Source organism: Coturnix japonica, chromosome 1 (assembly GCF_054131305.1).
Source record: "Coturnix japonica strain WE chromosome 1, WE-NBRP24, whole genome shotgun sequence".
Lineage (NCBI taxonomy): Eukaryota > Metazoa > Chordata > Aves > Galliformes > Phasianidae > Coturnix > Coturnix japonica.
The window spans coordinates 21,796,580-21,808,736 of record NC_140663.1 but is presented as its reverse complement, the minus strand read 5'-3'; the positions used below and the strand labels follow the sequence as shown (position 1 = coordinate 21,808,736).

General features: G+C 39.5%; 1 protein-coding gene across 5 annotated transcripts in view; it reads left to right on the top strand.

The window, feature by feature from the left end:
- Positions 1-12,157, top strand: part of ST7 (suppression of tumorigenicity 7) — a 109,717-nt gene that overhangs the window by 87,835 nt on the left and 9,725 nt on the right. For 4 of the 5 annotated variants that reach the window (XR_014939277.1, XM_015853627.3, XM_015853597.3 and 1 more), the window contains exons 10-11: positions 2,735-2,807; positions 4,399-4,501. Coding sequence is in view for 3 of the 5 variants with exons in the window: in XM_015853627.3 (XP_015709113.1) it covers positions 2,735-2,807; positions 4,399-4,501 (176 nt within the window). In the remaining 2 variants the exon portion in view is untranslated. Of the gene's footprint in view, positions 1-2,734; positions 2,808-3,701; positions 3,839-4,398; positions 4,502-12,157 lie in introns of all 5 variants that reach the window. The other variant, XR_014939270.1, reaches the window with a different exon arrangement.

Here is a 12,157-nt window from a genome sequence, read left to right as displayed (position 1 = left end):
GAGGGAGAGAAAATCAGCACTGGAGATCAGCACCAAGCCAGAGCACAATGTGTCCTATATTCCATCTTATTTTTTTTGTTTTGTTTTATGTCTTTGCAAAACTTTTTCCAGTTTATTAATGTAATTAACAGTTGTGTTTTTAGAAATGTATGAATGAGTCTGGCAGCTTAAATGTAGTTTTCAGTACTGTACAAGGGAGGACTCTCTGTCTGCAAAGAACTGTGCAAAATATGGTCAAGATTTGCAGCTTATTTCAGTAAATATTTAAGTCCTCTTAACACTGATAAGACTACTCACCTATCTGAAGTTAAGCCCATAGGAATCTTCACTGCTGACTTGGGAATAACATATCCATTAGGGTAAAAAAAAGGGGGGGGCGTGGGGGGGAGGGAGGTTGGAATAATTACTTATTAATGACTTAGATTTTTGATTATTAATGAGTAAAGCAATTGCAACATGCTCATCTTTTCCTACTTAGGGCTTTCTGGTGATTTGGGTAAGGAATGCTGCACTAGTCTGTATTCAGATTCATCATTTCTAGCTTTAGTTGCTGTTTTATGAGAGTCATAAACCCCAAGACCTATTTAGATGATGTATGGCATATTCTGGATATCATGAGTCAGGGAAATAGTGGTGTTATGGTTGCAGGTCTCTATCCATAGTATTTTTCCATTAGTTCACTCTCAAAAACAGCCATTTATGAAGCAAACAGCTAGGAAGAATTCACTTTTCCAGCCCTTCCATTAGCTGACTGAGGCTAATCCAAAGAAATTGGTTTTTAATTAAGTCTATTTTGTATTCAGTTTGAAGGCAAAAACAATAAAGAAGGAAAGTCTTTTTTTTTTTTTAGAGTCATGTCAGTTCTTACTAAGCACAAATGTCTTGATGGTTTCGACAACAGAATCACAGTCACATATTTCAGCACATTGTGGGAGCTCCACATGTAATAATAGAAGGGTGGAAAATAGTATATGTGACGATATTTTCCCAGATGGCTCTAAGAGCTGGACACACTCATTTATGAATACCTTCACTTTCGTTCCTGACAGGGGACTTATCTCCTAGGGCTAATTTAGATTTGATTCCTTTGATAAGTTCAAGTTGTAACCAGGCATAGCTGCTTTATGCTCTTTTCTAAAATATGAGAGTGCAATTTAGGAAATGAGACCTAAATTATATGAGGATTTTAAAGTATGTTAGCACTCAGGCCAAGATATAGAAGAACTAAATATGTGTAGTCCAGTATGGAGCAAGCAAAAAGCAAAATGCAGGAGGGAAGCAAGCATGGGCCTAGCGAGGGTGATCACTATCTCCACAGCAACATAAACATGAACATTTGTGTGTATGTATTCTGTTACCAAGGGACTGTAGGTATTATCCTCAAATAACTGCTGCTCGCTTATTAGGAGCACAGGTCTGGAAGAGCCCTCCTGGGTAAGTCAGGTTGCCTGCTGTTGTATTCACTACATGGTATTACACTTTCTGTGAGCTGTGAAAGCTCCATCCTAAAATTCGGTGTTTTGTTTGCCCCCTTATTCTACCTGCAGATCTGCCTATAAACTTCACTTCTTAGAAACTTCCTTTTAATCCCCAGTTTAAACTTAATGTTAAGTAAATTAAGTAAACTTAACTGTTTATCCTTGTGCCAATATTACCTTTCGCCATTGCCCCCAACAACTTTTGTACGTCTCGCCTTTATGGACAAACTGAGGGATAGGTACTTCTTATAACAATAGTTTGCTTCCACTCTTACAGTTGGCCTAGTCCAGTACCTTGTGTGCTCAGTATTTACTGTACAAAGCTGTAGTATTATTTCTAAGGATGATGCTTTTGATAACGTAGTAGGTTTTACTGAAGTAGGCTTTGTGCTGTGTACAGAATCCAGCTCTGAGTGTTGGGTTTGTTTGTTTGTTTGTTTTGTTTCCTTTAAGTGTAATCTTTAACATTTTTATACTGGAATATGTTGATCATTATATAGTGTGTCTGCTAGGTAGATCACTAGTGTGGAAATCAGTTGTTCTCTACACCAGTAAGAAAAAACCTATGGCTAAAGTTTATTATGCAGTATTGATTACAATCCTTTGGATGCTTTGTGCCAATCTGCTGGTGGAGAACAAATACATAAAGTTGTACTAATGGGTTTTGTCAGGGTTACAGCTGCTTTTCATATCTGAGACAATATAAAATGGCCAGAGACTGCCTGATGAGTATTTTTGTTCAAAATTTCCTTAAGAGGCAAAGCACCTTATTTTCTTGTTGATCTTTAACTAAGTTTTTTACTTGTTGTAAAATCCACTTAGATATCTGTCTTAACTTGTATAGTTGCCACGTATGCAGATTAAACAAGTGCTTCTTGGTGAAAACAGAAGGATGGAACAAGATAGCCCTCATCTATTTCTTGGATATTTCACATTTTCCAGCTTACCTTTATGTTTATGAAACAAATTATGAATTCTTTCACTATATCTTTGTCATGCCACACTTTGAATTAGTTCTCCATGACCTCTTTTGCTACTCAAGTAGCAATTCACTATTATAAGTCTTAAAGTGTATATATTTAACTTGAGTGGAGGTTTAAAATCAACGTAACGTGGTAGTACGAGTCCCAAGGACAGAACGTACTCTGAATTCACTTAATTTTGTACATCCTGTGCATACTTTGAAGTATCAAACACTTTTGTCTTTCTTCAGACTTTTAAGGGTTCTGATATTTACTTTTTTCTTTCTTTTCCAGATATAAGCTTACCAAAATCAGCAACAATATGTTACACAGCTGCGTTGCTCAAAGCCAGAGCTGTCTCTGACAAGTAAGTGCGTAAGAACCACTCTCCAGCAAAATTCCTGATTTAACTGAAGATTTTTCTTAGCTGAGCCCACACCCTGACAATCTGTTGAGCAAGCAGGATAGTTCAGTCCTGCAGAAATTCACAAAATCGATTTATATCTAAAAAAAAATTGCAGTGAGTAAACATTGCACTTCAAATATTAGAGAAGAAGAAGAGAAATAGCCTAAATTCACTTCATGTTTTACTTCTGTATATACTATCTAGGTGAGCTTTGGCTTCCTAGGTAGTATAATGAATATACGACTAAAAGATGCTGTGGTGGGTGTGCCTTGGCTTTCTAGTCAATACGGTGAAAATTCAACTGAAAGGTGCTGTGTGGCTGAACATCTTCAACTTTCTGTAAACCTGATCCCAAAAAGGTAATAAATAAATGTGGATACACTGATAACAATGTCACTTTACAAAAGCTGTCAAAAGACTGCTTAGGTAGTGGCAGGTGCATTTAGCATTACCATGTCAGGGGTTCTGAGAGGTAGGCGTTGTTCATATTTTTAGACACACAAATATCTGCTCATTCCTGTTATGGTTATCTCTTGGATCTCAACCTTCCAAGGCGCTGAGCACAAATACTTTTTGCCTGTAGACTTGAGAGTACCGGCCCATTCCAAAAGCGCGCTCAGCTCTTTGTGAGATGGAACTCAAAGATCCCAATTCAATTCTGCTTTCAGATGCCTTCACACAAATCCCAGGCAGGAGTTGTGTCTGTGCACCTGAGGGTCGAATGCCTCCCTAAAGTTGGAAAGCAAGTAGAGTGGAAAGCCATTTTCTTGAGTGACATCCTGACAGTTTTTGCTTTTAAAGTGTATGTACACATCAAGATCTAAGTAATTTTCTTTCATTCTTTTTATCCTGTAGATCGCCAGTACCTACTGCAACATCTTTCCTCCCTACACAGCGACTCCAGCTTGGGAGGGCAGGGCTAAGGTTGTCACAGCTTTCCCTGTGGTGTCTGCCTGCCAAGTACAGCTCTGGAGTTAGCCGTGGGGTGTGAGGTGAGAAAGAGATTGCATGGTCTGGTTTTTCATTCACTGGGGCAGATGATTCGCCCACAGTTTGGGCATGCTACCTTCAATGGTGCTGCGGCCAGTAGACCACCTGCTACTGCTGCTGCATCGTGCTTCCATCCCAACCTGACCCAGGGGCATTGGGTTGGGACCTCCCTCAAACCCCCCAAAACCTGTTTTTAATAGAAACCCTCCAACAATTATTTGGCATTGGGTTTTTTCACTTTTATTTTTTTCTGCAACCTTAGCCTTCAATACGCCCCTTAGAAAAGGTACCTAGAGCAAATTTAGATTAGTGACAGAGAAAGAGCTGACTATTTCAACTGATTTCCTGCCATGATTGGCTACAAACATGCTTTCCACTTCTGCTAAGATATTCATTGTCCTTGACATAATAATTTGTTCAGTTTCCACTTACTTTGGAAATTTGGAGAACCCAGGAAATTGATTCAGTTTGCTTATATGGGCCCATGGTCTAATTAATTACTTTTCTGTCCTTTTCCTACCAGCATTTCTGACCCAGTGTGTTTTTTTCTTTGCTTTTCTAGATTTTCTCCAGAGGCTGCCTCAAGGCGAGGGCTGAGTACTGCAGAGATGAATGCAGTAGAAGCTATTCACAGAGCAGTAGAATTTAATCCACATGTGCCAAAAGTGAGTATGGTGAAAGTACTGCTGTAGCTTTAAAACTGCCGAGATTCTATCATCTGTTTTATTGTGTTAGATTATCAAGTGATGTAGTGGAAAGGGGAGCAAACACTGGGAGGCCAAATAAGATGATAGCATGTTTTTTCCTTCTGGTATTCAACCTGAAGTATCTTCTAATGTGGGCCTCTTGAAATTTTAGCTGAAGTGAGTCTTTGTGACCAAGAGTTATATATTGAATTGTAGTAGTAGATACCACCAAGTGCTGTGCAGCAGAACAGAACACATAGGGACAGATTATTCCTTACATAAAAGCCATGAAAGATCTTCTAGTTTAAAATAGCGTCATTTTTTGTTTTGATAACTACATAAAAGAATATATTTTTATATGCTACACAAATAGCTTATGTTTAGAGTTCATAGTATGCTTCAAATAAGTTGCATTAGTAATTCCTTATGTAGCACCTGTCACTAAGCTCTGAGAACACATAGATCTGAGATGAAAAATCACTCAGAACTCCAGAGTTCATTAAGAAGAAGGATTTATGTTGTAATGTCCTAATTCTCTCCCTGGATATGTTTCTCAGCAGTAAGAATCTTGCCTGTGGCTACTAAAAGCTAAAATATTTTATTTTTCACCTGATACTCAAATGGTAGTCTGTGAGTTCATTGTAAAGGCAAAATAGCAGCAGACGTTTTTTGGCCCTTGGATCATTGAACCTCACCTTGCAAAGCTCGTTTGAACCTGTATTGCCCAGTGAAAGCGAGCAGCCTTTGCTGGAGAGCAGAAGACTGGATTATCCTAATATAGGGAACCTCTTCATTAGCTGGTGTTGAACACCAGGTCTGCTCAAGCTGAACTCTGACTTTCTCCCTCATGTACACATGTACTGGAGAAAGTTTTTTTTCTCATGCATTTCAGGAATTATTTTTTCTGTAACATATATCTGTTATGCCACCCACTAAATAGCATAGTTTAGCTATCGGAAAGTTAGGCTGCTTAATAAAGTCCCCTAGACATTCTCTGCAGACAGTGGCAAGAGGGAGCTGTGTTAGACATCTCTAGAGAGACTTTCCCTTCAATGTGCCTGTTTCTGCACTGACTATGAAAGAAGCAGCTATTTTCCAGGGATGTTTGGTCCCAAGATTATTTCTCCAGTGGAGCTGTTCACCTTCTTCCATCCCAATGGTTCTTGTACCAGCACAGTCATTAACTTTCTCTTGTTCATCTCTTTACCTCTCTATTCTAATCTTGTTCTGGACAAAGCTTTTAAAGTGCTTTCCTGAAGACTAGTTAGTTTCATCCTTGTTTAAAATGGCGAGATAGCAGTTTTGCTTGTCATGAGCTCTCTTTATGAGCCCGTTCTGTTTTCTTACCTCCTTGCTTTTGATTATTTTTTTTCACTTCAAAGTCTATTTTATTGCATACACATTGTTTCTCTCCGTTGAATAAGCAGTACTCCATTTATAATTCTCATTACTGGATCGCCTGATTCTGAATGAGGATCTTTGTTTTAAGTTTGTAATGCAAATCTGGCAGTTTCCAGTGCCAGTTCTTTCACTGTTCAGGAATGGAGATTAATGGCTGCAGTGGTTTCCACTTCTGTACATGCTCTTAATATCCATCCTGCTGTTGTTCCCATGCTCAACATTACTGTGAAGCTGAGTCTATGTATGTCTTCACTTACTCCTTTTTTGCTTGTTCTTTTTCTGTTTATACTTGTGCATTCTTTTCTTTGGCTTGATTTCCATTGCAAAATCTAATTTATTGTAAGTTGTGGCAGCTACTCCTTTATCTCTGCACTTCCACCCCTCTGACATGCTGCTGTGCTTGTGCAGATCAGTGCTTTACTCATTGCTTGTGACTTGGTCTCACCTACACACTCCTGGCTAGGTGGCTTCAATAAAGGACTGAAACTCCCTTTCTGACAAGTATCCCCACACACGAAGTACAAACTGCTATCCTCTGTATTTCTAATGTAATGAAATTCTGGTCCTAATTTGTGAGTCTAGTTCACTTTGTTAATTGATTCCTTCGCTTTGAATTTCAAAGTCAGTTACTTGGAAATTAAAAGGCTTTGTGAAAAGTATAAATTATCAGGATAATGAGGTAGAAATGACAGCAGAGTTTGGGTTTTCTGAATTCATACCTTGACATTAAAACAGCGTAGCCCATTACAGACTAATATGCAGCACTGCTGATTTCACACTCATATTCTGTTTGCTTTGGTAACTCATATTAACACTCACATTCTCTTTGCTTATAGCTAAAGGCTATTAAGGTGTCAATAACATATGTATGTGTCAGTAGCATATACGTGATTATAATTTTGTGCCGAGTATGGATATTACACCTCAGTTTCCACTCAGTTATGGTTGAAGTCAAATCCATTTTGTTCTAAATGAAATGGAGATAAGTTATAGAGAGCACCATCACAGAAAATCTAGCAATGCTACAAAACTAACATGTCCTCAAAAGCTTCCTTAGAGTTTAAACACTAATGAGTCTTTTGTTCAGGGTGAGAAATAGAGAAGTCATAAAACTGACATACTATTGAAAGCATTTGCTGAAGTCTCAGCAGAATCTTCAAAAGAGGCTACACTATTAGATAGAAATAAAAAGTAAATGTTTCGGTATATTTATGGTCTCAAAAGAAAATTTTACCATTTTCTGTGCAAATCGTTAAAATTTAGAATTACCACATAGAAAAAGATTGTTATTGGATATGCATTTAGCTGGAAATTGCAGACTAATACTGATGAGATGATGACACAGGGAGAGAGCAGGGAACACATCCTGAATGTACTGAGAGATGTTGCTGTACTCAGCAACAAAGGGAGACCAGGTCTTCCACTGGCCTGATACAGGTTTGTGTCAAACCACCATTGGTCTCTAACAGTGCAGCTGATTTTCCATAGGAGATGCGTGTCCAGACTCCAATCCATTGTTCCATAACAATACTGCAGAGGTCAGATTTAGTTTTTACACTTTAATTCAAGTGTTCTTTGAAGATATAGGAACTCTTTGAGAAGAAAGAGTTTGAAAGTCACAGATTCTTATCTTTACACAAAGAAACCTTGCAAATACACCTATCTTCTGTGCAGGGACCAGTGTATGCACAAGTCTTCCTTTAGCCTTCCTTCCAGCAATTAACATTCTTCTGGCTCAGGGCTCTTCCTTTTTTCTTTTTAAGTATGTTTTGATGACAGTTTGATTCCCAGAGATCAGTCCATTAAGCCTCAGCTACAGCTAATACGTTGCCATTGTTTTTGAATTAGGTTGGAGTCAAGATATGCCACATGGAGGCATTAGGTTTTTTAGTGAATCAAGGCAATACAGGGCTCAGTGCAATTTGCTACCTGTATCCAGGAAGCTGGGCAGCCAACCTGGCTGAACTGATGAAAGGTACTGCCTCTGTCTGTGGAGGTTGTCTTGTTAATGTTGCTGAAACAACTCAGCTATTGCAAAATGCAGTTTTATACCCTGGCAGATGTTAACTTTGTGAAAAATAAGCAGTTAACCAAGAAGAATATTTTCAGGATTCTTTTTAGTAGGAGAAAAGCATATCAATAGTCAGTATAAGTCAGAAGTTTAGCAGGAAAAATAAAGCAGAGAGCTTTGATTTCCACTAAGAGAAGAATCATATCAAATTGGATTGCTTGCTTGTTATCACTTGTCTGATATCCATCCATCCATCTCTGTCTTAAGAGAGATTCTGTAGTCTGGAATACCTTTGCTTTAATACAGCATCACATGCAGCAGTGTTGGCCCCAGGGAAATGTGCTGACTGTGTCTGACAGAACGCTGCTCAAAAAATCAAGAGTGAAACAAATGGTTTTAGTGCCACAGTTGGGGTATGATTGTAATTCCAGAGGATTTCATACAGAAACAAGAGGGTAGTACACCTTAGGTCGTGGCAGTCCATAGTCTGTGGGGTGTATGGAAAAGTATGTATGTATGCACAGAAGACTTCATTAGCATTATTTATATGTTGTTTTTGGATCTTCCCCACTTATTTGTAATGCAGCAGTCCAAGTTAATGCTGATAAAATACAACAGCTGTTTATGAGATGTTTCTCAATTGTGGAACACCCTTTCTGAATTGATTTGCGTGGCTCCCTTCTCTCAAGCTCATCTTGATAAACTCCCCTCACATCCCCCAACCAAAAATCATCCTTTGTGTCATTGGTAAGAACTTTGAATCTAGTGAAGTCAAAGGGAGAGAAAACAAGTGTTGGTCCACATATATGATTGTTAAAATTGAGACAAAACTGTGCCCTGCACGCAGCTGTGTGGGGTGGCCATGTAAGCCAGGGCCTGAATTTGAACATTCAGACTAAATGTTACTATTAGTTAAAGAAATGCCAGTTTTGTGTATAAACTGTTTTGTGAAAGAACATAACCATTCTAAAGATTGACCTGTTTTCACTTTCATTCTTTATTATTTCTTACCTTTTTTATTTTATTTTCAATGAGGACTGTGTGTCTTTGAATGCTCTGTGGTTTCTAGTAAGTTGTAGTTGCTAATAGAAACAAATAATGAAAACAAATTCATTTAGCAGATGGGAAAGGAATCCACTCTACACACCCCATGATATTACAGAGAAACTATTCCAGATATGTTTAAAGAGGGGTTTTAACTGTTCAGTGAGACAGTGATTTGTTGTTATATCCCCAGTAAAAAGGCCAGCCTTGTTAATTACCATCAATCCAATGCAAACTTGTTGTATGACCTGCAGTTGGCTTCTCTGGGCATGTAGAATCCAGTATTTCTGAGCTGCATGAAGCTTGTGCTGTTCATCCCACGGGGAGGAAGAGAGTTCCTGTTCAAGCAATGTTAAATTCTCATGTTCTGGCCTGGAGGGATGCTGTCACAGGTGCAGCAGTGACTATTGCCTATTCACAGCCTGAGCTGTAATTTCAGAGGCAAGATGCAGGACTGAGGAAAAATCTTCCTGAGATGGATTGATTTATTTTATACAGATTTATTTTATGAAGGGGCACTGAAGTAGCTTATTAATTTGGAATGTTAAAAGCAGTCCCAGCAGAGAAGTAGTGAGAGTGTGGTCAATATTATGAAACAAATAATGTGTATTCAGTCAATTCAAGTGAGAAAATATGGACTCGACCTTATTACCCTTCACATACACAAGGAAGTGCTAGCACGGTGCTAGCACAATGTTTGCACCTATAGGCATTATAACAATGAAATTAGTTTTCATTGGCATCTTCCAAATGCTCATTAAGGGTATATTTCCACTTGCATGGAAGGTCATGGTTGTATTCACAAGCCAGTATATCATCAGGTACAGCTCTGGGGAATCTATTCAGAGTGTTGGTTGTTTCCTTGTAAAGCCCAGAGGAGTTCACACTGCTATGGCATTTACCTGTATGCCAGGTTCCTATACCTGTCTTAGCCTTACTTAGCATGTCTGTATTCTGGACACAGCCTTCAGAAATGCGCTGTAAAATGACACTTTACTGCTGAAAGGGCTCTCAATGCCCTGAAATTCTCCTTGGAAATAGAGCAACACAGAAATTGATGCATATTCTAGAATACAAAATTAATGCATTTTCATGGACAGTCATATATCTCCTTCTTAATGATCAAGCTCAATCTTCAGCTAGGTACCATTTTGTACTGCTGTTTAGGTAGGTTAAACAAATGAAGGCTTCCAAGAGTCCTCTCATAAAGTAGGCTAGCCGTGTCTTTGCTTTACTGGATTCCATACTTGCAGAAGTTGACCTTTATGGTTCTGAATGTGCCTGATAAGGACTGTGCAGTGTTCTAGATGAGGTCTCTCTGGGTCTGTGCACAATTAGCATTCTTGCTGGCAATATTTCCAGAGTAAATTAGTTGATAGCTTATATGCCCAGAAGGTGAGTCTGACCTTTGTGCATAGAACAAAAGCTGTTACAAGGTCTGAATGAGACCTGAGCCATCCATCAGTTTTGTGTGAGCCTTCGTGAATAATACCGGACCAGATGATATTCTTGTTTGGGAAAGTAGCTGCAGTAGAGTAATGAGGGAGGAATTTTTCTGCTCAACAGGCAGGACATGGGATTTTAATAGGGTGGCAAAGTCATGTAGGCAGCCAATAAGAACATCTTTTGTGTATCTGTAAGCTTGGCAGCTCCCTTCCTCACGTCAGATCATTATTCAATTCTTTCTGCCATTGTTAATCCCTTCCCATACTGCCCTGTCTACTGAATTGCAGCTTCTTGCCCTAATCTACCTAAAATACCTAATCTACACACTATTTTTTTCTGAAAGGCTTTATAGAAAGTCCAGCTATTACACACGTTACTCCCACTGCTAATTTAGTTTGTCCTCCTTTAATAATGACCTGAATCAGAAATGTGTGATTTTTCTTTCCTCTTTGAATCACTTACCTGGTTCCTGGTGTTGTCATTTAGTTCTCTGCTTCAGTCTTGTTCCCTTCAGATCCTTTACCTGCTTTTCCATCTCCTTCCTGGCTTCTGGCAAGGAGGTGTCTGGTTTTAGGATGCCCTCCGTCACATCATGCCCACTTGATTCTCGGCCCCTTCTGGCCTTTCCTCTTCCTTTCTTCAAGGATGGTTTTGAATTCTCATTTGTTCCCTTTCTCCTTTTCTCCTCTTTCACACATCACAGAGCCAGTGTGCAAGGCTGCCCTGGAGTCTCCCATTCACAAATGCCACTATCTGATAGGAGCTGTGTAAAGGTTACCATCACCTGTGTGCCAAGTTGCTTTCCAGCCCACACTCAGTTCTCAGCAGTCCTTAGATACTGCAGCCCTCATTCTTCCCATCCAAGGCGGAGACCAGTGTGTAGACACAAAGACCTCTCTAAAGTCGAGGGGCTGCGTGCTTATTCTTCCTTTGCTGGTGATCGTCCATACCTTATTTTTCAGACTTACTTTAATTTTGCCATTCTGTGTCTAAAATCTGCAGCCTTTTTCATATCTTTAACTTCATTTTCCTACTCCAAAACAGCCAGCCTGTCAGTAAATATTGTAGATTTTTGTTATTCCCAGGAGTGCTGCAGCCTTATACCTTTATCCTAGGGGCTGAAGGAGAAATCTCATCTCCCTCCTTTCTCTGTAATCCTCCTTTCTGTCACTGTCAGCCTCTTATAATTCATCCAACTCCATGTCAGGGTCTGTCCATGTGGTGCATGACCCACCTGCTACTTGTTGCCTCTTGTATTGGGCAGAACGTTTGCTTTAGGGAGTTCTGGAAGAGGACAGCAGTTGGTCTCCTGTGATACTGGAGAAAAATTACTGCGAAGGTGGTAAATATTCTCCTTTATAGAGGAGACAGCGATTGATTCAGCAGCCTCTGATTCCTGTCTGTCATCCTTTCCCCTTTGAAGCATGCCAAAGCAAGATGTGTCCATTCCCCTCTGTTCTATCTTCCCCTCTGCTAGCAGGAAGGAAGGAACACCAGCAGTGAGGTGACTTCTGTCCTGGAGGAAAGTCACCTGCTCAAAGAACATTCAGGAGCTCTGTCTTCTTCTGTGCCATGAATCCTGCTTGTACTTTGTTCACCTGCTGCTATAGGGGATCTCATAATGGGGAGAACTGTTTGTGGGTTTGGTCACTGGTGCGTTTCATTTTCACATGTTCAATATTTTGGTTAGCAAACTTAAACATCAAGGCCTGTTGCATTTTTTTCTCCTAGAA